Source organism: Trematomus bernacchii, unplaced genomic scaffold, assembly GCF_902827165.1.
Source record: "Trematomus bernacchii unplaced genomic scaffold, fTreBer1.1, whole genome shotgun sequence".
NCBI lineage: Eukaryota > Metazoa > Chordata > Actinopteri > Perciformes > Nototheniidae > Trematomus > Trematomus bernacchii.
Genome location: NW_022987828.1, coordinates 5,837,516 through 5,864,587, shown reverse-complemented (window position 1 = coordinate 5,864,587; position 27,072 = coordinate 5,837,516). Strand labels below are relative to the sequence as shown.

Sequence of the window (27,072 nt, the reverse complement as noted above, 5' to 3'; positions counted from 1 at the left end):
GTCATAACACAGTGCTGTTGTGTCTCTTACCTTTGGATACTGTTGGATTGGAATGAGAACTCTTTCAGAGAGCTTGATATTTTTATTGCTGATGATATCTAGGTATTTGTTAGTGCTGCCATCTTTTCTCGATTCATCACCTTCATACTTTTCAATCTCTGCAGGAAAACAAAATAGAAGAAACAGATGAAAAGATCATTAGTTTATGTCTTTGAAAACAACATTAGTCAATATCTTCTGCATTACTTTGGAGCCAACAGCGGCATGAAAATCAGGCTGGAGTCACATTAGGAGAAACGTTACTCTGCATTACAGTTAAATATCTTTCTGATTATTTTGTATCTCAGCTGTAAATATGCTCACATTGCAAACTTATAATTATATTAGATTATCCCACTGACTCCTGGTACCTCCTTTTACATCGGGCTCTGTAATCTCATGATCCAGTAATTCCAATCAAAATAACAACAGAGGCACACTCGCCGCGTCTCACTTCGCTGCAAACTGAGCTCTTCAGGGCTTTTGGCAGTCTCCGATCCCTGGGACTTGCACGAATGGTGTATTAAACTTAAAAAATCCACGATGTTATCGGATGAAAGTCCATTGGGCTGGTAAAGACTGGATCTGTGAACTCTCCTAGATCGTATTTGCAGATCATTGGTTCCAATCAAACTGCAGGATAGGCAAATCTTGTGCAAATTAGCCCAATAGTTTCCCCAGCCCTTAATGTAATAAGATGAGAAATGAGTAGTGGATATTAAATGTCAGGGTGAGTTTGACAGGAACGCCCTGCGCAGAGCTATTTTCTTGATTGATGCATATTAAAGCACTTGAGCTGAACCACTCTCAATCCATTAAGTGCTCCAGAAATGAAGTTATCTGTTGTCCACCTAGCAGGATGCTCCTTGTAGTTTATAATAACCGTTGGAATTACAATTATCAGCCTGCAACACACGGGCTAAACAATTAAGGACGTTCCTGAACGAGACCAAGAACGAGTCAGCAACAGCTACTTGGTTTCCTTATTAAAAAACTCAAGAGTTCATTTAGTCTGGAGCACTTCACCGTTATCTGAGCTGTCAACAGCCAGTGGACAGAGCTGAGGTCAAAAACAGCTGCAGCCAATTTGATGTTTCATTACGGACAAATGAATGTAATGTTTTATCACCGAACAACATTCGGATTGACGCATTCCTCAGATTTTCTGTTCACCAAGGAAGGAAATTGCTCACAGAAAGGAATATGTTCTCATGAGGGGGCTGAATCCACCATAAGATTCATGTTTCCCTTCCCAGGATTTGACTAGTAGGCTAAAAGTAATGCCATGTTGAAACAGTGTTCTGGTTTATGTTCCCAGCGAGACTTTTCCTTGACCTGACCTTCTGGACGTCCATTACTCCAGCTTAATGATCCCTCTGTTCAGTTCCAACATTCACCCACTAGCAGTTCCTAATGGCCAGTGGTATCATTTTTACACCCAGGGTTCATTTGTTTGATATTGCTATTGTCTGGGAAATCACCAAGACAAAACTCCAACAGCTTGAAATGGCCCGATTTCTTCCAGCGTGACACAATCTCTCTGATTGTGCCTGATTGTCCGAGGAAGATCGTTTAAATTGGAACATGCCGTCTCCACTTTTTTGCAGTTTTTTTTTGTGGGGTGACTCTAATCGAGGCTACAAAACTTCCTGGAAAAATTGAGCTGATCCAACTGGGCGGGTGTTAATAAATGAATGTTGAAAATTGTAGGTAATCAATTATGTAGAAATCGATACCAGATGGAGGAGCCTTAAACTACTAATATTAAGCGAAGAAAGAATTGTGTTAATCACTTTTGAAGAATTATTCCAGTCTAGACTATAATGTTTTCAATGCACTCAGTCTTATTTGAAAAATCTACACTATAGAGTGTATTTTCACATCCCACGATGAGGCTCTGGAAAGAACTGTATCGGTAAACTCAGTGAACTCTGTGAACAGGTAATGCTTACTCACAACACCATCGCCTGGCTCTGGGTACAGACTGTGCCTGAAAACTTTTGCTGAATCACAGGTAAACAGATTGAAAGACCCCTCCAACCTTTTATTCCCATCAAACCGTGGCTGATTCACATCTCCTTTTGTGACACTTTACACCAGACAGGTGTCCCAGGAAACAAAACATGTCTTTTAAAAATAGCATTTATGCATTCTTGCCTGAGGAGATAAATCAAACGCAACCTTTACAAACAGAAACACATTTTGAGATAGCTCTGCTTTATAGACAGTAGACAGACAGGGTACTGATGAATACAGTATGTTTGTATACAGGAGGAGAATGTGAATTCAGTTCTGTTAGTGATTGGGTTCTGGGAATGTCAAAGATTGTCAGTGGGTCCACCACACAAACTAAAAAATATCAACAACTACTGGATGAATTGCAATGCATTGTGGTACATTCCTGGTCCCCAATGGATGAATCACAATAACATGTTTGATTTTTTTTAGAGATTCACAATTAATAGAACTTCCATTGATATCACAATATGGGCTAGTGTAAAGGGCAATTCGATTTCTTTCAATGATAATGAAAATAATGATTTGAAAAGGATCAATCCCTCCAATATCGTGAATCATATCACAATTGGAGTTTCAGTCATAATTCGTTTTTATATCCAAATCAGGCAGCCCTAATAGGTGCTCCTTTTTGTTCTCTAGTGGCATCATCAGGGTAAAAATAATGAGGTTGATTAAATACCTACAAAACTATTTTTTCACATGTCAGATGTGGCTGACATTAGCATTAAGCTAAACGCCCTGCTGTGTTTAAAAGCCGTCTCAAAAGAGCTGATAGCATGTTCTCTCAACAATAAACAACGCACCATCAGCTAACACCCTAAAAGCAGCATATTTGAAGAACAAATCCTTCTACAATATATACATTGTTATATAGTCACAACGTCCACATACAAAATAGCTTTGATTCGATGGACGGGTCAACAACATATTGGGCATCAGGAAGATAATTTATTTGTTTTTACTTAAATTCAGAATACTTGTTGATTGTTAAAGTTGCGGTAGTTTGAGTACTAGCATTTGCATATATGTTGGTTAGTCATCCCATCGTATGAAGCTCATTTGCATTTGAACTGTTTTTTGTCCCAGTTTCAGGTTTGATCAAGCATTCATCTCTTGATATCCTCTGACAGTAGTTTTGGTCGCTTGGGTCAGAATTTGTTTTTGGCTATGTTTCTATTATGAAGAGTTTCACTGTCAAATGGACATGGTGTTTATATCTTATGAATAAAGTAATAGTGTATTTCTAGCCAATGAACATGATTATACTCTGGAACAGCACAACATGGGAAACACCTTTATTCTGGTCTGCAGCCTGCCAGTGAACTCTGAAGAAGATTATGTGTGTGAGAGAAAAAGAGGGAGAGAATGAGGGAAAAGGAAAGAGAAACAAAAAGAGTAAAATTAGCTTACAATATATATATCTGGGGGAAACGTTCACATGAGTATCGTCATTGTCAAATATGTTGCAGGGAGCGACGGGAGTCAAAAGATCAGAGGAGCGAGAATGTGCTTTGAAGGTCACTGGTTTCACACAGGATGAAAAAGATCTCCTTGGGGGAACTGAATGAGTAAAACACTCTGAGCGGTTATTCTGGGGCTGTGGATCCCCTCTGTTGCTCTGCCCAAACTGCTTCAGTGGAGCTGCTCAGTGACCGAGAATGAAAATCAAATCTGTGGTTTAACTGGGCAGCTATACTAGATACATTTGTGCAACTGAAAAAGATGGCAGGCTCAGTCAGCCTGCCATGGCTTAAGGTTAAAACCAGCTTTGGTCTGTATGAAGCCACACAGACTGAGAAACAGTTTGAAGTTCATTTATCCTGGACACCAGTCAAATATCAATACACAGAACTGTATTCCTAGTTTTTATAATACAAGCTTCTAACGGAGATTTGGATATTCAAAGATTCAAGATTCAAAGGTTTTATTGTCATCTTCTGACCTGAGCTCCTCCAACAATGCAACATATATAATAAAATACAAAATAAAAAGTAGTGCAAAAAGTCTATATACATGTGAATAGAATATGGGATATGTACAAGAACAGAATATGAAATTAAATAATGTTAATTAAGACTAAATTAAATACGGTTTATTGCGGTGATAACTATTTATATAAATTAGTATATTGCAAGATGACAAATTGGATTTTGTAGCGACTATTAACAGAGATGGGGCTCCCTTAATTCAGAAACGAGTTCCTTTCAGTAAACCTGCTGCACCACCGGAGAGTTTATGTACTAAACAGGACATTCTTGCCGAGCAAAAAGCTATTTTTCTATTGAGGTATGGCAGGATGATGGACTGTGTTGCACTGATATTATCTCTCACTACTTGCACAGACTGGAATTCACCAGAAGCTCTCGTATATTTTGCTGAACGGACAATACCACAAACATAAATGGGCTACTGTGTTTGAGCTGCTGCCAGTAAATAATAGCATGTATGCAGAAGTTCAATAACATCTGAAGAAGGGGGAATGGGAGCGGCACCATTTGTTGGGAGATAATAGGTTTATGGCTGTTTATCCTCACATCGTAGCTTTATTGGATTCAGTTGTTGTTTGCCATACAGTCCGTGCAACTAAAGCATGCACTTTCTTCTGCTGCTGGATGGGAGCTGTTTGTAAACTGCGTATGCTTTCATTTCTGATCATGTTGGTGTGTGGAAATTGTCTCTTACTGCACTGCTAGGGGGTTTATGTTTTGTTTCTTCTGAAGGGTCAACAGAGAAATGTGGACTCATAGTGTGGACACACTATAATACAGCCAAACACATCACTGGTCCTTATATAAAAAACGTTTGATTAACTCCCACATTGTAGCGCTGACGTGCCACAAAGCGACTTGATGAGATGAAACAAGAGCGTGAAGATGAAGCTCATCACGGCCAACAAAGAAAAATCTGATAGCTGACGTGCTCTGTGCGTCCTTCCCAGTTTTCCACTGTGCTAGCCTTTTATTTTGCAAACCTGGCTGAAAGACTGGAAACCTTGAATAACATGCAAAGGGATGGAAGAGCATTAAATAAAACTGCATAGTAAATGCTAGAAAAACCTATTTGATCTTCCTATTTCTATCAGGTTTAGTTGCTGCTATCAATCCCTAAAAATCTGTGGAAACAAATCATTACTGTAAGATTAGAGAGTCACTTTATTTATATTTACCCTGCTAAATGTGTCAATACTGAAATTGAGTGATTATTACCTCCTTCGCTTTATAACTTCTTTCCTTTACAACTGCAGTTACAAAACGCAAAGGCTTTTTAGAGTGCATCCATTAGCCTGAAGACGGCTAAATTATTCTTTGATTTCTTCCACCTACTGAGTGCTGAATCTTAGACTTCACAATGCAAAAATGAATCAATGTAATCATTTTCCAATACCTAATTGCTTGTTCACATCCAACACGGAAAGAGGTAGGGCTCCACTTAGCCGTGTGGACCTGGGGGGGGGAATGGAGGACGAGATGTGCAATTAATTCTGTCCTTATTCACTCTGGACTGGTGACTGGTGAATGCATGGGGTTGGAAATAGGTTGGCCACATGCTGTTTATGTGTTTTTAACTGAGCCGCACTGAGGCAAATTGCATAGAGCCCGTTGACACACTGATAAAGTATTAAATCTTCAATGTAATTATAATGCCATCTTCATATTCTCTGCTGAATGGTCGATGGATAGCGAAGTGAAAAACGAATTACTTTTCGAATTAATGACATATTAAAAAGCAGGCAACCTATACACATTTTAATCATGACGGTGGTTGAAATATCATATATTTATTTTAACAAGAGGGACAGGATTGAAAGATTTTGTAGACAACATGGCCTAAAGTCATATATATAACACACATATGTTTTGTTTCTCTAGTCTATATATATGTGTAGTACATGTTATTTTTATTCCATTATATAAACAGTGTGATGGTATTATGCATGACATGTGTGACTGAAATGTACATATAATATACATCTGTAATTGTACAGTTATGCTTTATTATATCTGAGGGTGCATGGGTGATTGAACGTTTCTGTTATGTGTGAGGCATTCTGGCTGTTATACATATATTTTCATATTTCTCACTACCACTGGATATAACTTCCAGGTGTTTCTTGTATATTCTCACTGATGCGTGCTTGTTGTTGAGTTCTCTGTGTGTCTGACTGTCAACTTTCAAGCATGTGACATTTAACATTACCACAGTTAATACTGTCTTTGTTCAACAAACACAAGTTGTATGTATTCCTTCTATAGAGGGTGGAGGCTTGGCTTTGATAAGGAGGAGATGAGGGGATATATTTAATGTGGCTGACCATTTAGTGCTGTTGAATCTTTTGAAAGAAAATATCAATACACTTATTCAGAAAGAAAGATGACATGGAGCTTGGAAAATGATTATGATTAGTGGTGTCTGCCTTCACTTTAGTCCTGTTGATGACAAATGTCCAACAGAGCTCCATGAATGAGATCCGCAATTATGCCTCTGACTTGTTGAACCGTTTTTTTGTATTATATTTATTTTGGTCGTTTGGAATGTTGATGTATGATTTAATTGACATGTAATTAATAGTAAATGTCAATGTTGTTGTACTGTTGCAGCAATTATTGACCTATTTATTATTTGATTGATTAATCATCAGTTTTTGCTGTCTTATTTTTATTTTTGCTTAGGCATCCTGTCCCCTATGAAACTTGACTTCCTTGTCTGATTGGACAGTCTCTGTTAATGATATGTTGAACAGCACATTGGCTTCCACCAGCATAGTGGTTTATAAATAATGCCTAAACAAAGAAAAAGACCAATGTAAGCAGACTTTAAATCCCTTATAACAACACATACATTTGCCTCCACAATAGCATACTGTGTGAATCTGTAATAAAGTTGGCAGTCACTTCAAATAAGTCACCTACAAGTGAACTGAAAGTGATTTATCAAACACATTCCCCAGTATATGAGAAGACTTGCTGTCATTTAGCTTCTTTCCTAAATGTGTGATCTAAACTCTGTGTTATTTTCCTTGTTTTTCCTTTTTTGACTTTAAAAATCCCATTTCAATTTATGTATTTAATGTTCCTGTTATATGTGAACATTGAGGCACAGTCTCTAACATATCTTGCTGCTTTGGCTCATCCACTTATTTCAGATTCTTGAAATGCTCGCGTCCTTGGAGTCTAATCTTATTCGACCCATGCACTTATTGTAACTCAGTCTTGATAGAGTGTCGGCTAAATGCTGAAAAATGTAATGCAATGTATCACTTTCCTAAAATGTAATTTTTGTGTCCTTTTGATAGGTCATACCACATGGGCTGCTGTTTTTCTTTCGCTATGAGCTGGGTCACTGCTGGATACTGAACAGTCCATAATGGATAGACTGATGAAAGGAGCGGCCATTTTTAAATAAGAGAGAAATAGATTAAATGCAAATCGTTTTTCAGAGAGAGAGAGAGAGAACTGCATCCTGTGGTGAGGCATCGTCCAAATCAATTATAACAAAGTCGTACGTTCCTGACTTAGCAGGCCATGTATTTGTGAGGAAAGCCTGTGCCCCTGCAATATGTATTTTCACTGCACCATACAAAAACAGCAACTCTTTCTGGATGTAAAGTCTGACATATTCAGAGTATAGAGTTCTATTGATATCTACTGAACAGTCACTGATTGGATCTAACCATCTCAACAACTAATTATAACTTCATTATCAGCTGACTGAAACTAAAGTCTAAAACAGTTGCAGTGTATTGCATGGGTTCATGCATTGTCTGATTAATTTTAATTAAAGTCAAAGGGTCATTGCCCAAAATGTGGTGTGAGCTTGTTTTCGGTAAAGCCGTGACTGAGCATTTTCCTCAGCACACATTGTCAATGTGAAAATATACTGTGCCAACTCCGGTTGGCACAGTATATTTTCACATTGACAATGTGTGCAAGCAGAAATGGAAAAATACTGTAATTTGCTGCTGGTTACTTCCTCACTATCTAAGAATGTTTCCTCCTTTGGCTAAATGCAAGGAGGACAAAGACATGATAATTAGAAAACTCATATATTATGTGGATTCAAATAGTGATTTGATAACAGACAGTTTCAAGACAAAGGCATTTTAAACTGAAAATATTGTACTCAATGGATATTAAACTGGCAAAATCATGAAATTGCGTAAGTGAAAAATCTTAAAGGGCCCTTGAGCGGTAGGTGGGGGGAAGAATAATACTCATAACTATGTATTCATTAGAATACAATTACCTGAAACAAAGAATCGTGTTTTCGTCTACATAGGGAGTGGGTCCTCCTCACAGTCTGCTATGAGCGGACAAACTAAACACTGTCTCTAGAGGGCCTTTTGTGTTTTTACGCTAAAGGCTAATGTACTTCTCCGACACGCTTGTATAACTGCAGTAACCCCGACCGCAGCCTGAAGTTTGTTGCTCATAAAGTAGAGTTATGGTAAGGAGGACCTCTGAGCAAGTAGTTAGGTTAAAGGTTCTTATAGATACCACGGCTTTACAAAAACAAAACATCTTCTCATGTCCATGCTCTCTTATGCTTTACTTAATATGAGTCACAGTGTTGGTCCTCCTCCATATCTCATCTCATCTTTTATTCAGAGAAGCCTACATCTTTCAAATCTCATGCAGATTTGTTTGTCCTGTCACTGTGCCTAGCAGCATTTGTGAGTGCGTTTAAATATTACAGACCCTGTCAGAACGCTTAGTGACATTGTTAACTAGATCTGTGATTGAGAAAGCAAATGTGAGAAAGTTCCCCTTTACATTACAAATATAAACACAGCAGTTTGTTTTTCTCAACATTTCAGCATGTTGTCTGTTTTTCTTTTGAACGTATTAGGAATCACATTGGTTTTCATGGCATGGCCGGGCTACGTGGCATGTAGGAACACCACTGGGATCCATTAAAGGCTTCCAGTTTTGACACTCACTTCAACCCACTTTAAAACAAACAACTACGCTGTTGTTTTGCATTAGGTGTACGCTACACTGAAATATGATAATAAGGTCTGAAATGAGCACTTTTGTTGTCAAAAAACTCTTATACATGTTGTATTAAATCTATTACAACAAAGGAATTCATAAAACTTCCCTTTTCATCATCAATCCAGCTCACACTTTGCTCTAAATGGGAATTATTACCACCCACCACTCTTGTTCCCAAACAGCAATAAATGTGCTCAAAGACACTCAAATGATTTGAGGCAACATAATTTAAACACTTATTCACTTGCAATGAAGCTGCTAAACTGAGACCATAGTGACTACATGCTGTGCTGTTTGTTGTGTATGATGTGAATAATGCAGGATTACATGCTTTGCTATTCAATGATTTACTAGCTGTGAATGTATACATCTGTCATTTGTAACTGTCCTCTGATATATGTGATTCTACATTATCTATGAGGAATAAATGACAACAATAATACAAACTTTGTGGAAAGTTTTTAAAACTATGAACAGATGTTGCTCACAGATGATTATGTTGAACATTTTCAGAGATGATAAAAATAACTGACAGTTTATTAAACTGATTGTCAGTAGGGGCTTGGACTGGGAGCCGTAGGGTCGCTGGTTCAAGTCCCCGACCAGACCTAAATATGGAGTGTGGACTTCTACTTGGAGAGGTCCCAGTTCACCTCCTGCCCTGCCGTGGTGCCCTTGAGCAAGGCACCGGACACCCCCCTTCCCCCCTCACTCCCATTGCTCCCCGGGCGCTGTACAATAGCTGCCCACTGCTCCTAGTACTAGACTCCTTGTACTAGGATGGGTTAAAAGCAGAGGCCACATTTCACTGTGTGTGCTGTGTGCTCTGCATGTGTGACCATTAAAGAGGGTTTCATCCCTCCCTATTCAATTCAATATTCAATTCAATGATGCATACTGTTCTGGGTTGACATTGGTTTGCAGTGGATTATAATGACAATGTATTTTTGTTTGAATCCTTCTATGCGAGTCAGCCTTCAGTACATTTGGCAAAGTGTGTTGTGTGAAGGATGATCCCATCTGCATCACAGTTAACAAGAGCTGGCCTGTCAGGTGTCTCATCAACACAAGTGGCGTGAGTCACCAGAGCACTAACACCCCGTCCAATCAGAACGCATTAATCTGACAGACTTACTTTACCGCTTTCAACCAACTTGTCAGAAACTGTTCAAGCAAGAAAAGTGGTGTTTCATTCGGACAAAAAAGTAACAAATAATAATTGACTTAAACCAATTGGTCACATGTTACAGGAATATATGAATACATAAAGAAATATGTTTGAGATTACTTTACAGTAAATATTTACATTGCAGTAAGTAAATGGTGTCTGAACTTTTGTTGAGGGTTAATATACCACATATGAAAGCATTGTGTTTTTGTTCGGTTATTTCATATCTGATATTTGCTATCTTTTGAGACAAACATACGATGCCAAGTTCTTTCCTGATGGTTTTCTTGCCTCTGTTTGTAATTTAAGTAGAGTCCTTTAATCCCATGTTGCCTGAACACCTTTGACTCTATGACACCAGAATAAAAGTAAATTAAATCACCCAAGAAAGCACATCACTCAAACCTTCAGTGCACTGAATCAAAACTGCAAAAATATATTTTAGACCAAATGAGCTGAGCTGTGTTTTTGAGTTTGCTTTGTGATAATGAGCTTTGTTTGAAAGTGACACATTGTTAGCAAGTGAATGACACAGAGGCTTTCTGCAGTATCAAGTTTTATTTTAATGCTGCAGTTTGGAGCTGATTATAATGACCTGTTAGATATACTGTAACATTAAATCAGAAGAAAGACTGGAGAACATTTGTCTCAATACCATTAGGTCCCCCCCTGTGACCTTGATGACAGTTTGCAGTCATAACTTGTGATAAAAAGAGAACAAAAATACCATGCCACATTCACATTAATGGTGTTGCAGTTGTATTTTTCATATTGTATCTGACTCCTTTTACAAATAGCACTTGTGTGTCAGGTAGAGTTCCTCAAAATATCTGACTGATGTCATTTAATGAGTTTAATGGATTATAAATCAAGAAAGTGTTACATTTACTGAAAACTGAGTAATTATGTTCTGAAAAAGATATTGCAATCCTGATATGCTGAATATGCAACAGCTGGCAAAATCATAAAAATGAACATGTTCAACCTTAAAAATAAACAGTGCATTATTTCCCCAGTTAATTATACATTAAAGCCAATTAGTAATTTTCCATTTTAAATCTTGGGGATCTAATCCATACACAGCCTCAGTATATGTTGTGGATGTTGTCTGCCAGAGCTTGACCTTGGAGGGCAGTGGGTTACAATAGGAGGTGAGAACTCACTCTACACTCACTTTACTTTCTTTGTTTACTGCATTATTCCCTCGATGGTAGAAACCCCCAGAAAAGTTCTGCACTGGAGCCAAACAACAGCTGCCTGCATCCAACACACAGGCACAGCACAGTGAACCCACTGCCATGAAACAAGCATTAAGAGTCAAGGGCAGTGGGTTCAAATAAGCTCACATTGGGTCACTGTACTTGCACAAAAATCCAACACTGATGGTTTTTAATTACAGGGATCATGGTGAATGCCTCTGAAGAAGAGGACTTAAAATACCTGACTTACCTTCTGCAAGCAGACGCACGGCATGAACATAGGTGGGGTCCAAGCCCTTCTTCTCGGCTACCAGTTCAGGTAAGCACTTCTCCGGATGCATTGTTTTATTTGAGCAGACCTCTTCCCCGGTCATGGAGGTGAAGCGACAGAGGGCTGAGCGTCGGAATGCAACTGTAAACCTTCCCGCTCCGGCTTTTCAGTAGCTTCAATCTACCAGTCTAAAGAGCGCCAGAAGAAAAAACAAAACCCTCCAAAAATAAATCGTCCCGGGTCTCCGAGATGCCTGACTGGAGGCTGAGATGTAATTCAGAGGTGTGAGCGACTGGAGGAAGCTTTGACTTGTGATTCAGAGGTGTGAGCCCATTTCCTCCACCGCTGCCTGCTGCCTCCCCTCGGCACCCCGCCAGACTCTCACACTCAGTGGGTCTGCAGCCCGCGCTGCTCCCCGCCCCTCAGCATCATTATCGGCCATATTCCGGGACAGGCGCTGCTGGAAAACAAAGCCGGTCCCCGCTGAGCGAAAACCAATTGAGCAATGTGCATGGAGGGAATGGATTTAAGAAATACAAATACAAAAAGTTGACGTTGCAGTGGTTGACAATAATACCTGCAATATTTCCTACAAAATGAAAGAATATTAACTTGTATGCTTGTTATGTTGCCTATTCAAAAACTATTGCCTAAGGTCAAGGTACATTTGTTATAAGGTGCCAGTCACGATGTAAGTCCCTGTAAGAGCTATCAGTGGAGTCTAAATTAAAGTGTGTGATAAGTTTAATTATGGATGAAAAGTCTTACTAGTAAGAAAGATAGTGCCTTATCTCCAAGAAAAACATTCCTTATCCAATTAGTTTCTTAATTTAGCTGGGGCAAACCAAAAGGTGGCCTGTGAGTTTCTGTTAAAAGTTCCCTAGAGTAGCTCACACCTAAAACTGTGTGTGTGCATTATGTACTTTATGGAGCAAGGACAGGTTTTAAACCCATGTGTCGCTGTCCAAGGTGCTGAACACTTGCTGCATGACTGAGATTTCTCTTTTTATTACATGTATTCTAAATGATAATCTACCACGAGAATAAACCACAAAAAGGAGCTCTTTCTAATGTTGCATTTGCTTTTTTCAGTAGGGCAAATAGTCTGACTCATTAGTGCACTTGGATGTTAATCAGCCTACCTCGGTATGTTTACTAGTAAACAATCCAGTATAAGAGTCAGAATAATGTATAGTTCTCACATCCTGTGATGTGGGGGCTCAGGTAGTCAAGAAGAGCTATGTCTGCTTGTGAAGTGAATTATATGACACTACCTTAAAGAGGTTTCAATGTCAAGTGAATGCTTCATTAGGTCTTTATGAAGCAATGTCAGTGGTGTCAGCAGTGTAAGCATGCATCCCATATGAAACGCTTCCCTTGTCCCGTAGTATGATATTGGCTTGAGTCCTAAAGTCATCTGAAGCGCAGCACACAGGCTGCTTTACTTACTCACTCTTCAGTTTGAGCAGAAGAGGCTGGTGAACGACCAATTGTAGCTCCACTTGACCTTTACAGTTGACTCAGACTGCTCTGATCAGAATCACTAAGACTGTGGGGGGAATACACACTGGTGAATGAGAGTCAATTTGTATGAATCTATTATTGTTCCACCACAAATGTAAGACTATCAATAAACGTTAAAAGTATAGGTATGAACATAAGATGAAAGTTTGTTGACTATGCCCACATAACTTCCTTTTTCATGTGTGTCATTAATATGTAGCTACTTTTTAAACACTATTTCTTCCATTTCACCTTTAAAGTATCTTGACATTAAAGATGAGTATGACGTTTTTCTTTGTTTGGTAGACTAATACATGGTGCAATGCATATTGGTTTCAGAGGTCACAATACAACATATTTTCTCTGTCATAACATGTGAACATTTAATCTGATTTGATTTCATTGATGTTGTTAATTGCTATTTCTTCTCATTTGTGAAATGGCATTATAAGATGCCATTACAGATCATAGCTTGTCCTTTGCCATTTCTCTTTATAATTAACAACTTATTTCTCTCTGAAATGAGACACAATTTCATTCTTTTGCTTGATGGCCTACAATAAGTGACTGGACCCATGTCGGCCAGTACTGGCTTTGCATTTCATGCTTGCTGAACCTTCACTGATTTAATTTCATTCAATGATGTGATTCATATCAATGATGATGATAATCCTGCTGTGGCTACTAATGGTAATGATGTTTATAACTGTTAGTGTGGTTAATCTTGTAATCGTATAAAATGCACGTGAATTTAGACAGAAAAGACATTATCACACAATGTGCTCCTTCATATTGAAAATATGGATGGGCAAAATAGCTTGTACATTGATGTTTATCAGTGCAGATGGGAAGAATACCTTTTTTTTATCAGACGAGATGTCATTAGAGACAAAGAGGATTGCAAGTGACAATTTGAACTTAGACTCTCTCTGTATCAATTCTGAAAAGTGTTCAAAGCATCCCATGCAGACTTACTGCGCTCTAGTGGTCAGAGTGCAATGTTACACAATTCATGGCTAAATGCATCAGCTTAGACCTAAATAGTGCAGCTGAAAGATAGGTTATATATAACTAAATATGTCTGCAGAGAGGAACTGTGCAATAAAAAGAAATGTGCCTGATCAAAACAAGTTGTTTTATTTGCAGTACTTGTTTATCTTGTGCATTCAGTGTGAAGGTCTATAAGAGTCTATATTTGACAGTATTGCACATTATTTACCTTTATTATTTGCTGGGAAAATGAAAAGGAACATGCATGAGGAAGGATAATTGGGAATTTTAACTTGTTGTTCAACTTTGTGAAGATATTTTTACAGCAATTATGTGTGAATCACAGAAGACCCTCCTCTATGCACTCATTGTGATTGTTTGGTCATCTGGTAAACTCTGGCCTCTTTTTCCCCTCGTTATCGAATCTAATCAGGCTTCAAAAGTTGAGCAATGTTCAACTTTTGAAGCTGAGGTGGAAGCATCAGCCAATCAAATCCCGTTTATGCAAATCTGACAGTACAAGCGCTAGCCAATCAAACCGCGTGTATGCTGGGAGAGACATACCGCAGGTCATTTCCTCATATTCCAAAAAAATGGAGGAGAAATTAATTATAGCGGTAGGGAATCACCCGGTGCTTTCAGTCCCTGTTCACCTACCGGGATACAAACCGGAGGAGCCAGGCATGGAGGGAGGTGGCAGAGACAGTGGTAGGTTTTCGCCTGTTTGGGGAGCAGTGGCGGCTGGTGGAAAATATTTTAGGTGGGGCTGTGGAAATGGTGATCAAACAATACTAGGGGGTCCGGGGGGATGCTCCCCCGCTATTTTTTTTTTAGAAAAGACCCCCTAAATTATGACTTCTGGTGATGTTAGGGGGGGAAGGACAATTTGAGGCTTAAAAATATGAGAAGACTGATCAATACCTCCATAACTTCAGTGTGGTTAGCTATGAATCTTCCAAAACTTCCAAACACCTTGTCCTGGACATAGTTTCTACAGCATAAACTGTGCAACAGTACAGTAGGCCCACACAAACTGCAGAACACCGGGGCTTTGGGAACACTCAAAATGACTTAAAATGATTTAATTCCCATTTAACCTGTTAAGGGGCTTTTTTCCCCCGTTTTTTTTTCTCACGAAACTGTGTCTCAGGGCTTCTTAAAATGTAATAAACTATTCATGTGTCCTACTCAGAGGAAACGCAGCTAACTGATGATATGAACCATGTTTACCGAAACAAAACACAAGTCTCACAAGAAGCGTCTAAATGAGCCCTGAGCAAAAAAATGCTAACGCACTCTAGGTATAAATCAATCGATATACTTATCGGATATGCACAAACAAGCTTATGCTAACAAGCTGAGATTCCACAGATTCTAGAAATATAAGTATCATCACTGAGCGATCAGAACTCGCTACAGAGGAAGCAAATACAGACATCACACGACGTAGCTTTAGGTAGCAAAACACGGAGATATGCTCAGAATGCTTGTTGCAGAATAACAATTCTGATCAAAAACGAGAAAAATGCAGCTGAAGGTTAATCCATAGGTTAATCCAATGTGTCTGTCACTTTGAAAAATGATTGATGATCCATAATTCAATTTCTTTTTTTTTTAAACTGAGTTTTCATTAGCTGCTAATGGTAGCTTCCAGAGTGTATGACAGCTTCCTGTTTTGTCTCCTTGGATACGAGTCCAAACAACTAACAGACTGCACCGGGCGCTGACGTAGGAGCCCTGTGACCATCAGATTTGACGACGCTGATTGGTTGAAATGATGTTGCTTTTTTGCTTTGTATGTCGGGGGCGGGAGATTCATGTGATTGGTTGTTGGTCGCGTTGCTCGCAAAAAATCCCCAAACTTCAGATACGCCCACCTCCAAGATTTTTTTAACGCTGCTGTGTGCACGTACCAGAGTTTATATATACAGTCTATGGGACGTACCAGAGGTTTTCAAACTTTGTTTTCAAAATAAAGCTATATAAATTCCCTACTATATAACACACTTCTGTTCCTTTAACAGAACTGGCCTGTAAAATAAATCCACCTCAGGCCTTCCTGACCTTGTGACCCTTACAAAGCTTTTTTGTCTGTTTTTATTCTCAAACATCAACCGTCACACTATTTTGTGCAATACATAGCATTTGAGATAATGCCTTAGAGACTTCATAAACAGGGACAGGCCATACTTGTATTTATCAAGTATGTATGTAGTAGTAGGATACTATTGGCAATGTTTTCTCTGTATTCCAAAAATACAATACATTCTACTCTGAAGCAACACCAATCGCTTGGGATGATATTAATGTAAAGGTGAAAATAGAGGCTTGTTTTGGAGGTTGCTTGTGGTTACATCATGAGTACATGATTAAAATGATTGTGTCAAAAGACATTTGAAAACATAAATTCGTCAGTCCAATGACACTTTCTTTTAAGGCAGTTATATGATCTACGCCAGGGGTACTCAAACTTTTTTATTAAAGGTCCACTTGTGAACTTTATACAAGGTCACTGGTCCGGATCAATGCCAGTAAAGTCACGGTCTGCAATGCGTGTCACGCTCGCGCACACAAGTAAATATATATGCACGTTCATTCTCACAATCAGACACGCGTCAGACACAAGACGCGCGTACACAATGATGTACATATATTTATCAGAATCAGAATTTTAAAAAAAAATAAAAAAATTTAATAATTTTTTTAAATTTTTTATAATGGGACACAGGGTTCGGTCCGGATTGATTTGCAGTTCGGTCCGGATCCGGACCTTGGTCCGGAGTTTGAGAAGCCCTGATCTACGCCTACTACTCAATGTTCAAGTTGGTCTACAGGGGTTTATTATGAAAAACTTTACCGGAAGTCTTACTTTGAACGATATGGCTTGACATTAGTATGCAGCATGCCATGCAGGCTCTCGGGAAGAATGCGAGCAAAACACTGACTGACTACGAACTGACTGTTGAGGAAGTTGTCTATCCAGGGATTACGCGAGAATATCAGCAAAGGTATGAAAAGAACGAATGTTTATTGTACATTTTGATTCAACCAGCCGCAAAAATAATGCCAGACAACTGTTGGCTCAATGACAGCGACCCTCTACCACACAAAACAACACCTGTGAACCCAATTTGTGTTCTTTGACATTGAAAATGATATTGCATTGTGTTTGTTACTTTCGTTACAGTTGTATGTCTTAAGTGTAATTTGGCATGCTTTTATTTTGAAGGCGAGTTCACGCTGTTGACAGGAAGTTGTTGTTGCTATGGAAACAAGAAAAGTTTCACAGCGGGCGGAACTTGTCATAAAGTCCGCGATAATGTAACCCACCCATTTAGAGGGAAGATATGATTGGTCAATTGTACTGTCATTTGACATTACTCTCTCGTTCAGTTACTATAGCGGGCCCTCTGTGAATCGCAGAGAGGGCCAGACCTTCTTTCAGACCGAACAGGCAGATTCGAAGGAATTATTTCTTTGGAAATGTTATTTTATTAAATCAAGTTTTTTTTCGGTAAAACTAATGAAAAATATAACAAAAATAATATAAAAAAAATATATATTTTTAAAAAATATATATTTTTTTAATGTTTTTAAATATTATTTTTTGGAATATCTTAGGCCCTCACAGAGGGCCTAGAGGGCCCTGACGGCTCGCCACTGTTGTGTTGTGTAGTTTATACTTTATTCCAACTTTGAATATTTTAATACCTGAACACACTGCTGCTGCTGTTAAATAGTTTCCCAATTTGGGATTGATAAAGTGTCTGTCTGTCTGTCTGTCTATTTATTTATTTTATAGATTAAAAAAACACATCTATGTATTTTCAAGGTAAAGGTGATACACAATATAAACTGTATACTATTATTTTTTCAAAGACATGTTACATTTCAAAAGCATATATTGCTATGTTTAGGACAAACAATTAAAGACTGCTTTAATTGAACAAATTCTACAATATAAAAGTGGCAGATTTGCTTTATTAAACAGACCAGACCTAGGTTGCATACCAACACAATTAGGAACATGCTCACATCTTACTATGTTGGTCTGAAGAGCTGAAGCATTCATACACAATGGATAAAAACGGTGTTGTCTCATTCTATATCCTGTGAGAAAATGATATACATTTAGCATTAAAAATTCGACATAGCCTACTATTCCTAGCCTGAGGAAGATATGAATAATCAACAGATTTGAATGGAATCTCTAACATTTTCATGTAGAATAAAGACAAAAGAGTGATTATACAAATTACATTTATTGAAATTTGAACCCGAAGATGAAGTCTCAAAGAATGTTTTAAATTAAAGGACATAAAACAAAAAGGTGGATAATAATAACATCTATTAAATGTATATGTAAAGACATTTGGTCAAATGAAATGACACTGAGCCAGTGATAACAGCAACGCCAGCGTGGATGAAGATGGTGCAGGTCTCTCTTCATGCCCCCCCTCCGTGCTGTCCCCTCAGTGGAAGTGGGAACACGGGATAAGACCTCTGGACACCACGCTGTCTCAATGATCCACACTGTTAATATGAGAGGAAAATAAATATTTTAGGAAATGCAAAAAATGAAGTTAACAAATAAAACACAGCTCAGGGGCATCATGGACGGTAGGTTTTCCTACAAAGTTAACTCAGCCTCCATTGATTTTCATATCAAATTAGTGTGTTAATAAAATAAGCTATCATGGCTTATACTTGCATATCTAAACAGAATCATGAAAGCCTGTTGGTAGAGTCAGACAGGCACACGAGTCCGTTTGAGTGTGTGCGCCGGTGTCTGAACGCTCACTCACTCACTGCTCGCTTTGTAGCTGTCCCTGCTATTAGGCTACTAGCTTGCATTGTGGATCTAAAGTTAGCAAAAGCTAACTTTCATAACACAGCTTTTCTTTACTTCTCACTTAACTAACACAATAAAGAAACAGACCGTATAGTACAGCACAAACAACACAAATGATCAATACTTACATATATGGTCACTTGTAGTATTATAATAATTGAAATGCTGGTTCTTGTGGGGGTCTTCTGTCCACGCTCAGCTACCGCACCGCAGCTGCCTGCACTGTACAATCGCTGGAGGCTGTAACTCAAAAACTGAGTAGCCAATGGGGACGCACCCCTGAAAGTCCCGCCCACCTGGGAGGTTTGTGTCAGAATCTCAAACAAAAAGTGAAGGAGCGAGAGCAAAAGTCTGATCATTGAGAAAGAAGAAACAAGAACTGCAAACAAAAACCTATGTTAAAACAAAGAAAAAATACTTATAGTTTACATGATTACACAAATGATTTGTTTGCAACTTATAGTTTTATTTTTTAAATTTATTTTATTTTGCTTGACTCAGTTTTTTTTTCTTTTAAACTCATAGTTTTGCTTTATTCGGAGAAAGTGTTGCTTTATCTTTATGATACAAAACTAATCCCATAGCCACACTGCCTTACGGGATACACACGTGTCCTGCAGTGTAGTAGTAGACTCAGTCCAACACTTGCAGTAATGTACACACTGACAGTAATGATAAACTAAAGGTTACATCCCATTTTATATTATTAAAATGAATCAAAATGCAAGCCTGCATGCAAATCATGGTGACAGTTGTTTTTGGAGTTACTCTGTTTAGGGAAAGTTTCATGTTTGCCTGTCACTCGTGTTTCAAAGTCATTTTATGCCTTGGGAAAAGAAGTTGAAACAAGTCGAGGCATGTTTTGATTGAGCTTTTGAACATGTCACATGATCCTGAATGCTGTATTTGAGATGCGAGGCTGTTTTCTATGTGAAGAAGTTTTGAAGAAGTCCTGCATCTGAAATAAACTACATTAGATGGATGGATTTGGCATACAAAGTGAACATTCTTACCATGCCCCCTAATGCAAAAGTTGTAGGGTAATAGATGTGTTAGTATTTTAGAAGGCCTTTCTGCATATTGTGAATATTTACATTTTTTATTTTTTTATTGTAATTTTGTGTTTTTCCTTTACGATTGTAGATTTGATTGTTCTTTCTTGAAAAAAGTTAAACTAACCCTCCAAGGATGAGACACATTTTTTTTTAAAACATGTATTTATTGAGTTTTTACATTCATGACATTACATAAACACAACCGAAAATTCCCCAGCATTAGACATACGGCAGATTACAAAATAATGCTAAAAAATAAATAAAATAAAATAAAAATAAATCAGTTTAAAGTACAAACCAAGAATAAAATTACATTTGCAAATTAACAAATTCAACAAAAATACAATAAAAGCACATCCACAAACAGAGCAGAGTACAGTTGAGACAAATTAAAGATGTCATCAAACATACTTTAACACTGTGTTCTCCTGCAGGAGGATGTCAGCAGTGGTGGTGGTGCATGGGGGGGCGTGGGCCATACCTGAGGACCTGGCCAAGGCCTCTGTGGATGGAGTGAAGGCTGCAGCACGTCAAGGCTCTTCTGTGCTGAAAGGAGGAGGAAGTGCTCTGGATGCTGTAGAGGCAGCCGTGAGGGCTCTGGAGGATAACCCTGCGTTTAATGCAGGTATACTGTACACAAATACTAGTTCACATTCCCATATTTAAACATGTATGCCATGCAGTCTGCACTAGGTTAATGAGTATATATGCACACAAATTCAGTTTTTCTGTAGCCCAATGTCTCCATCTGCTGGTGGGGATGCCAACATTCATCCAAACTACGGCCTGGGGGCCAACTGTGGCCCTGGGTGAACTTTTTGTTGCTAATTCTAAAATTATTATTGAATATGGCCCAAACCTAAGATTTATTACTAATATATAATATTGTACTTCTAACATATATATTAAAATATAAGTAAATAATAAGCCCAATTTTTCTATAAATTAAGTCAATTAAAGTAAAAAAATCTTAGTTGATAAAAAAACATCCCAATAACTTATTTTCATAACAAGCTTGAAATATAACCTTCCTATTTACCCTTATTATAAGCAATCTGAGGCTAAGGTTTGAAGGGATGTTTATACAATGAAGTTACATTTACTACAACTACATTGCAGAACTTAAAAGCTATTGAATTCATCAAAACTAATAAACATGTTAAAATGTGTTTTATGTACCAAACAAATGTGTACGAGTAAATACAATCTGTTCATCAATAATGTGTCATTCACAGTACTGTGCTGTTTTTATACTGTTTTGTCACCACCCTGTGGATATGAGAGGATGTAGCAGGCAGCGTAAAGCCTCTGTTTCCAAAGAAGGAAGGAAAAGCCGGTTTTTCTCACATCCTCTCTGTCTGTCGCTCTTGAATTTCATTTAGTTTCTCAGCAGATAAAAGACCTTCAGTTCACACGCTGACTCACTAATAGCTTGGCACATCAGATTTGTATCCGAACCATTATATACGTTTCTTTGATTGTGATTGTAGGGCATGGAGCAGTGCTAAATGCTGATGGAGAAGTGGAGCTTGATTCCATTATCATGGATGGAAGGACACTTGCCAGTGGTGCCGTGGCTTCAGTGAAGAACATCGCCAATCCTGTGTCACTGGCACGGGCAGTGATGGAAAAGGTGTTGTCTTAAATACTTGCTTTTGTCTTTCTTTGAAGGAACAGTAAAGACCAATAACTATAAGAAATACACTTATTTGAATACAGATTTGGACTGAATCTTTTTTTTATTATTATTTTTTGGTACGGATTATTGTATTGCAGGATAATGAAACGGTTTTCAAATCCATTTTATTTTTCTTACATGTCCGCTGCCATTGAATATGTCAGACATCCCATGTCATACTGGCATGCAGAGGTGCAAACCTGTTTGCAGAGAGTATCGGCATGGCCACCATCCCCACTGATGAACTGGTGACTGAGAATGAGAGGAAAGAGTGGGACAAACAAAAAAACTATGTAACTGGAGTTATGGAGGATTTCAACTCTCAGTGGCAAGTATCTTCATCATTTAACCCATGCTATTCTTAATTTCATTCATTCATTCTTCACATAATCTTTTCATGTTAAATAGCATGGTGGGACACTACCCAATCAAACATAAATATAATATATATAACCCTGGATCCTACTAGGCAGAGAATGTGCTTGTGCAAAGAGAGTTTAATAAAGGGTAATACTGCAGAACGTGATGATTGCTTGTTATATGCAAAGTGAAATATGTTATCCCTTACATCCTTTTGTTGTCATTCCAGGGCCCATGATACTGTTGGGGCGGTCGCTGTGGACTCTGATGGTAATGTGGCATGTGCAACATCAACTGGAGGCATCAGAAATAAAATGGTTGGCAGAGTGGGAGATTCTCCCATCATTGGTATGACTTCATTCACTTTCACTGTAAAAGAACATTTATAATTTCAGTTGCACTCCCAACCTTTTTATAGTATTTAAGGACACCAATGTGTGAAATCTAGCAAAAGAAAAGTAGATTAAATGTTTTTTTCTCCCGTGTTCTTTCTTGTAAATTAGGCTCTGGAGGATATGCAGACAACCTCAGTGGTGCAGTGTCATGTACCGGCCATGGAGAATCTATTCTCAAAGTGACATTGGCCAGACTCATTCTTTCACATGTTGAACAAGGTGAAGTATCACACTTTAAAACTCTCTACATTAAGACAGGCCACATATGGGTCGGACTTTATCTGGTCTTGATTTGATGGAAATGTAGTCATTATAACTATGGCTGCAGTTATTAAATGAACTTGTTTATTAGAGAGTTGGTTTAGTTATATATTTAGGCCAAAGGCAAATGAGGAAAAGTTAGATACTGTGGGACTCAAATAATGAAATACGGTCTTATTGTCCTGTTTACTATGAGGTCCCACTTTGATGTAGTGTTAGCTGTTTTTACATTCTGGCTTTCATTGACAATGGTTTGCAAGTTTTAAGAAGGTCTGATTTTTTTTCACACATTGGTGTCAGATTTCTTTTTGACAATGGTACGGGAACATGGACACACTTGTTAAAGGATATGACCACACATTGATTTCCTGAATATTGATTTTCCATTGATTTCCATATTTTCTCACAGGTAAATCAGTAGCAGATTCTTCCCAGTTGTCTCTGCAGTACATGGGAGACCGTGTCCGTGGTGCAGGAGGCGCTATAGTCGTTTCTCCGTCAGGACAGTGGGCAGCAACGTTTAGCACAGAGCGAATGGCCTGGGCAGCAGTGGATCAGGATGTTCTGTGGTATGGATTAGACCCAAAGGAAAAACTGAATGAAAAGTTAGGCCAATAACATTCTTAGCACAGTTTTTACTCTTTATAGTCAAAGTCTGGAGCTATAGAATACACATTTCCTTAATTGTTTTCTACTAATTCTCTATGGTTTGGACCACACTGGATCATTGTTGATAGTTGCCACTGGTGCTTGTAGCCAAAGGGAATTACTTACTTGAGACAAAATATATATTAAGTTGTAGAAAAAGTGGTTTCCAAATATTATTTAAAATATCAAATAGCTCTCGAACATCCCCTAAAATGGCATTTTTCTCTTGTTCCAGCTTCTTGGTGACCAACTTGAATGTCAAATATAACATTTAAAATAGGGTTTTTATTTACTTTTTTTAAAATTATTCTATTGATATATGTCTCTTGTAATGGTACAATCTATTTGTTAAATCATAAACATATTTTAAATAACAGTAATTTCACACTGAAAGTGTGTCCCACAACATGCGCGCCACCCTTTTACCGAAAACGTTTTAGCTTATATTTATAGCCTTGGAAAAAAAAAAAACGGTTGAAACAACAACTCGAAGTCTGGGCATCAGTGGATCAGGATGTTCTGTGCTATGGATTAGACCCAAATGAAAGACTGAATGAAAAGTTATGCCAATAACATTCTTAGCACAGTTTTTACTCTTTAAAGTCAAAGTCTGGAGCTATAGAATACACATATTTCTTAATTGTTTTCTACTAATTCTCTATGGTTTGGACCACACTGTCTGTCATTGTTGAAAGCTGCCACTATAGTAGCCAAAGGAAATTAGTTTTCTTCATGAATTAGCACGTCAGAGCTACATACTGTATGTACAATGAAATAATTAATGAAAGCTGGTAGATTATTGTAAATCTCGAGAACTTTAAATCGGACCAGTTTTGTTAGGATAACAACTGGTGACTTCTAGAATTGTGTGAGTAATATTCTGTTTTTTATACTTCTCTGTTTCACTGTGTGTGCTCTGTATTAATACCCTGTAGTTGATCTGATTGAAATTGTGATTTTAATCTCAAAACCGCTATAGCATTTTCAGGCAGAAATTTGGGACAATTATTTTTGACAGAAACCTTCAAACTGAACTAACTGGCTGCTCGGGTTAACTTTGATTCAAACATTTGTAGAATACTAAAGGGCTTTATTGAGTAGGGGTAACTGTATTAAGGGTTACCTCATAACTTTATAACTTAGGGTTTAATGTAATTGTAAACTATTGTGCCACTTGAGGCCCATCAGCTGCAGAGAGTTAACTAATTAAAGGGGCGTGGCCCCACAGCTGTGACAACTCAGCAATCAGGTGTCCATTTCAGGTAGCACTTTCCTGGAGCGTCAGTCAGCTTCAGCGTCAGACTGACAAAGACAATAGAGTCCTGTTGGAGTCACGAGGGAGACAAAGAGGAGACAAAGAGGAGACAAAGAGGAGGTAAATCCTACTTTAAATGAGCTAAGTATCGCTGGTGTTTTTATCCACTCTTGCTAAAAACATGTGTATATTCTCCATTCCTGTTCATGTGTCTTCTCGCAATTATTACTGGCCCCGTGCATCTCCTAATCATTATAACTGGCCTGCTCTCGTCTATCCAACATGCTCCACTGAGATCCAATATCTAGTTACAGGTGGCCTGTGGAACTGCCAGTCAGCTGTTCTTAAGGCTGACTTCATTTCTGGCTACGCTTCCCTGCAGTCTCTGGATTTCCTTGCTCTCACTGAGAACTGGATTACTCCATCCAACACATCCACCCCAGCAGCTCTCTCCACAGCATATTCCTTCACCCATACACCCAGACCCACTGGCAGAGGAGGTGGCACTGGTCTCCTGCTCTCTCCCAAATGGAGCTTTTCCCTCTACCAACTACTTCCACCTTTGAATTCCATGCCGTTACTGTAACCCATCCTATACAAATAACCATTGTTGTTCTCTACCGTCCACCAGGCGCCTTGGGGGACTTCTTGGAGGAATTAGATAATCTCCTGTCACACATCCCTGAAAGTGGCCCTCCCGCTGTACTTCTCGGAGACTTCAACTTCCAGACAGAGAAGTTATCTGAGTTAACATTTCTTTTAAACGCCTTTGCTTTCTCACTGTCCATCCCCACCAACTCATAAAGCTGGCAATGTCCTTGATCTCATATTCTCAAGGAACTGCACTACTTCTAACCTCTCTGTAAACCCGCTTCACACGTCGGATCTGCCGTCCTACCACCTGTCCTCTGGACCCTATCCCCTCAAACCTCCTTCAAACTATCGCTCCTGATATTCTACCGTTTCTCACCCATTTCATCAACACTTCTCTAACTTCTGGTCACTTTCCAAACACTCTCAAGGAGGCAAGAGTAAACCCTCTCCTAAAGAAACCCACTCTCAACCCGTCCGATGTTATAAACTACAGGCCTGTCTCTCTCCTCCCATTCCTGTCTAAAACACTTGAACGCGCTGTCTTTAAACAACTCTCCTGTTATCTCCATCAGAACAACCTTCTTGATCTGCACCAGTCTGGTTTCAAGGCAGGTCACTCCACAGAAACTGCTCTCCTTGCGGTCTCTGAGGAACTGCACACTGCTAAAGCAGCCTCCCTCTCCTCTGTCATCATCCTTTTGGACCTGTCAGCTGCATTCGACACGGTGAATCATCAGATCCTCCTTCGCACTCTCCAAGAACTTGGAGTTTCAGGCTCTGCACTGTCTCTCCTCACCTCATACCTCGAAGACCGCACCTACAGGGTAACTTGGAGAGGGTCAGAGTCCGACCCTTGTCAATTAACTACAGGGGTCCCTCAGGGCTCTGTCCTTGATCCCCTCCTCTTCTCTCTGTACACAAACTCGCTCGGATCGGTCATTGCCACGCTGACGACACCCAATTAATTCTGTCTTTTCCCTGTTCTGAAACCCAGGTCGTCGCACGCATCTCTGCTTGTCTAGCAGACATCTCTCGGTGGATGTCTGCTCGCCACCTCAAGCTCAACCTTGTCAAGACTGAGCTGCTTTTTCTTCCGGGAAAAGAGTGTCCCACTCTTGACCTAACAATCAACATCGGCCCCTGTTGTTTCCCCGACTCAGACTGCAAGGAATCTGGGTGTGACCCTAGATAACAACCTGTCCTTCACTGCAAACATCGCTGCCACAACCCGCTGCTGCAGATACACTCTTTACAACATCAGGAGGATACCTCCCCTCCTGACCCAGAAAGCGACACAACTTCTGGTCCAGGCTCTCGTCCTCTCACGCCTAGACTACTGCATCTCCCTCCTGGCTGGTCTACCTGCATGTGCCATCCGACCTCTGCAGCTCATCCAGAATGCAGCGGCTCGTCTGGTCTTCAACCTTCCTAAATTCTCCCACACCACACCGCTCCTCCGCTCCCTTCACTGGCTTCCAGTAACTGCTAGAATCCACTTCAAGACACTGGTACTTGAGTACCATGCTGTGAATGGATCTGGCTCTTCCTACATCCAGGACATGGTTAAACCATACACCCCAGCACGTGCACTCCGCTCTGCATCAGCCAAACGGCTCGCTGCACCAGCACTGCGAGGGGGACCCAAGTTCCCATCAGCAAAAACACGTCGGTTTGCTATCCTATCCAAAATGGTGGAATGAGCTCCCCATTGACATCAGGACAGCAGAAAGCTTACACATCTTCCGGTGCAGACTAAAAACTCATCTCTTTCGACTCCACTTCAAGCAATACAA

At 39.1% G+C, this 27,072-nt stretch overlaps 2 protein-coding genes across 2 annotated transcripts in view; one reads left to right on the top strand and one right to left on the bottom strand.

Moving 5' to 3' along the window:
• The window catches only part of khdrbs2 (KH domain containing, RNA binding, signal transduction associated 2), a 60,679-nt gene extending 48,921 nt beyond the window's left edge, over positions 1-11,758 (bottom strand). Inside the window, exons 1-2 of the mRNA XM_034152530.1 lie at positions 11,668-11,758; positions 31-158 (exon numbers count right to left, since the gene is read on the bottom strand). Of these exons, the coding sequence (XP_034008421.1) occupies positions 31-158; positions 11,668-11,758 (219 nt within the window). The remainder of the gene's footprint in view (positions 1-30; positions 159-11,667) is intronic.
• Positions 11,759-17,076: 5,318 nt separating this feature from the next.
• LOC117499718 (isoaspartyl peptidase/L-asparaginase-like) lies at positions 17,077-24,767 on the top strand. The gene is made up of 7 exons (XM_034152303.1): positions 17,077-17,189; positions 20,523-20,713; positions 21,579-21,721; positions 21,931-22,094; positions 22,356-22,474; positions 22,630-22,740; positions 23,192-24,767. Exons 1-7 carry the CDS (start codon positions 17,077-17,079, stop codon positions 23,398-23,400), a joined length of 1,050 nt encoding a protein of 349 aa, XP_034008194.1. The 3' UTR covers positions 23,401-24,767.
• The last annotated feature ends 2,305 nt before the right edge of the window (positions 24,768-27,072 follow it).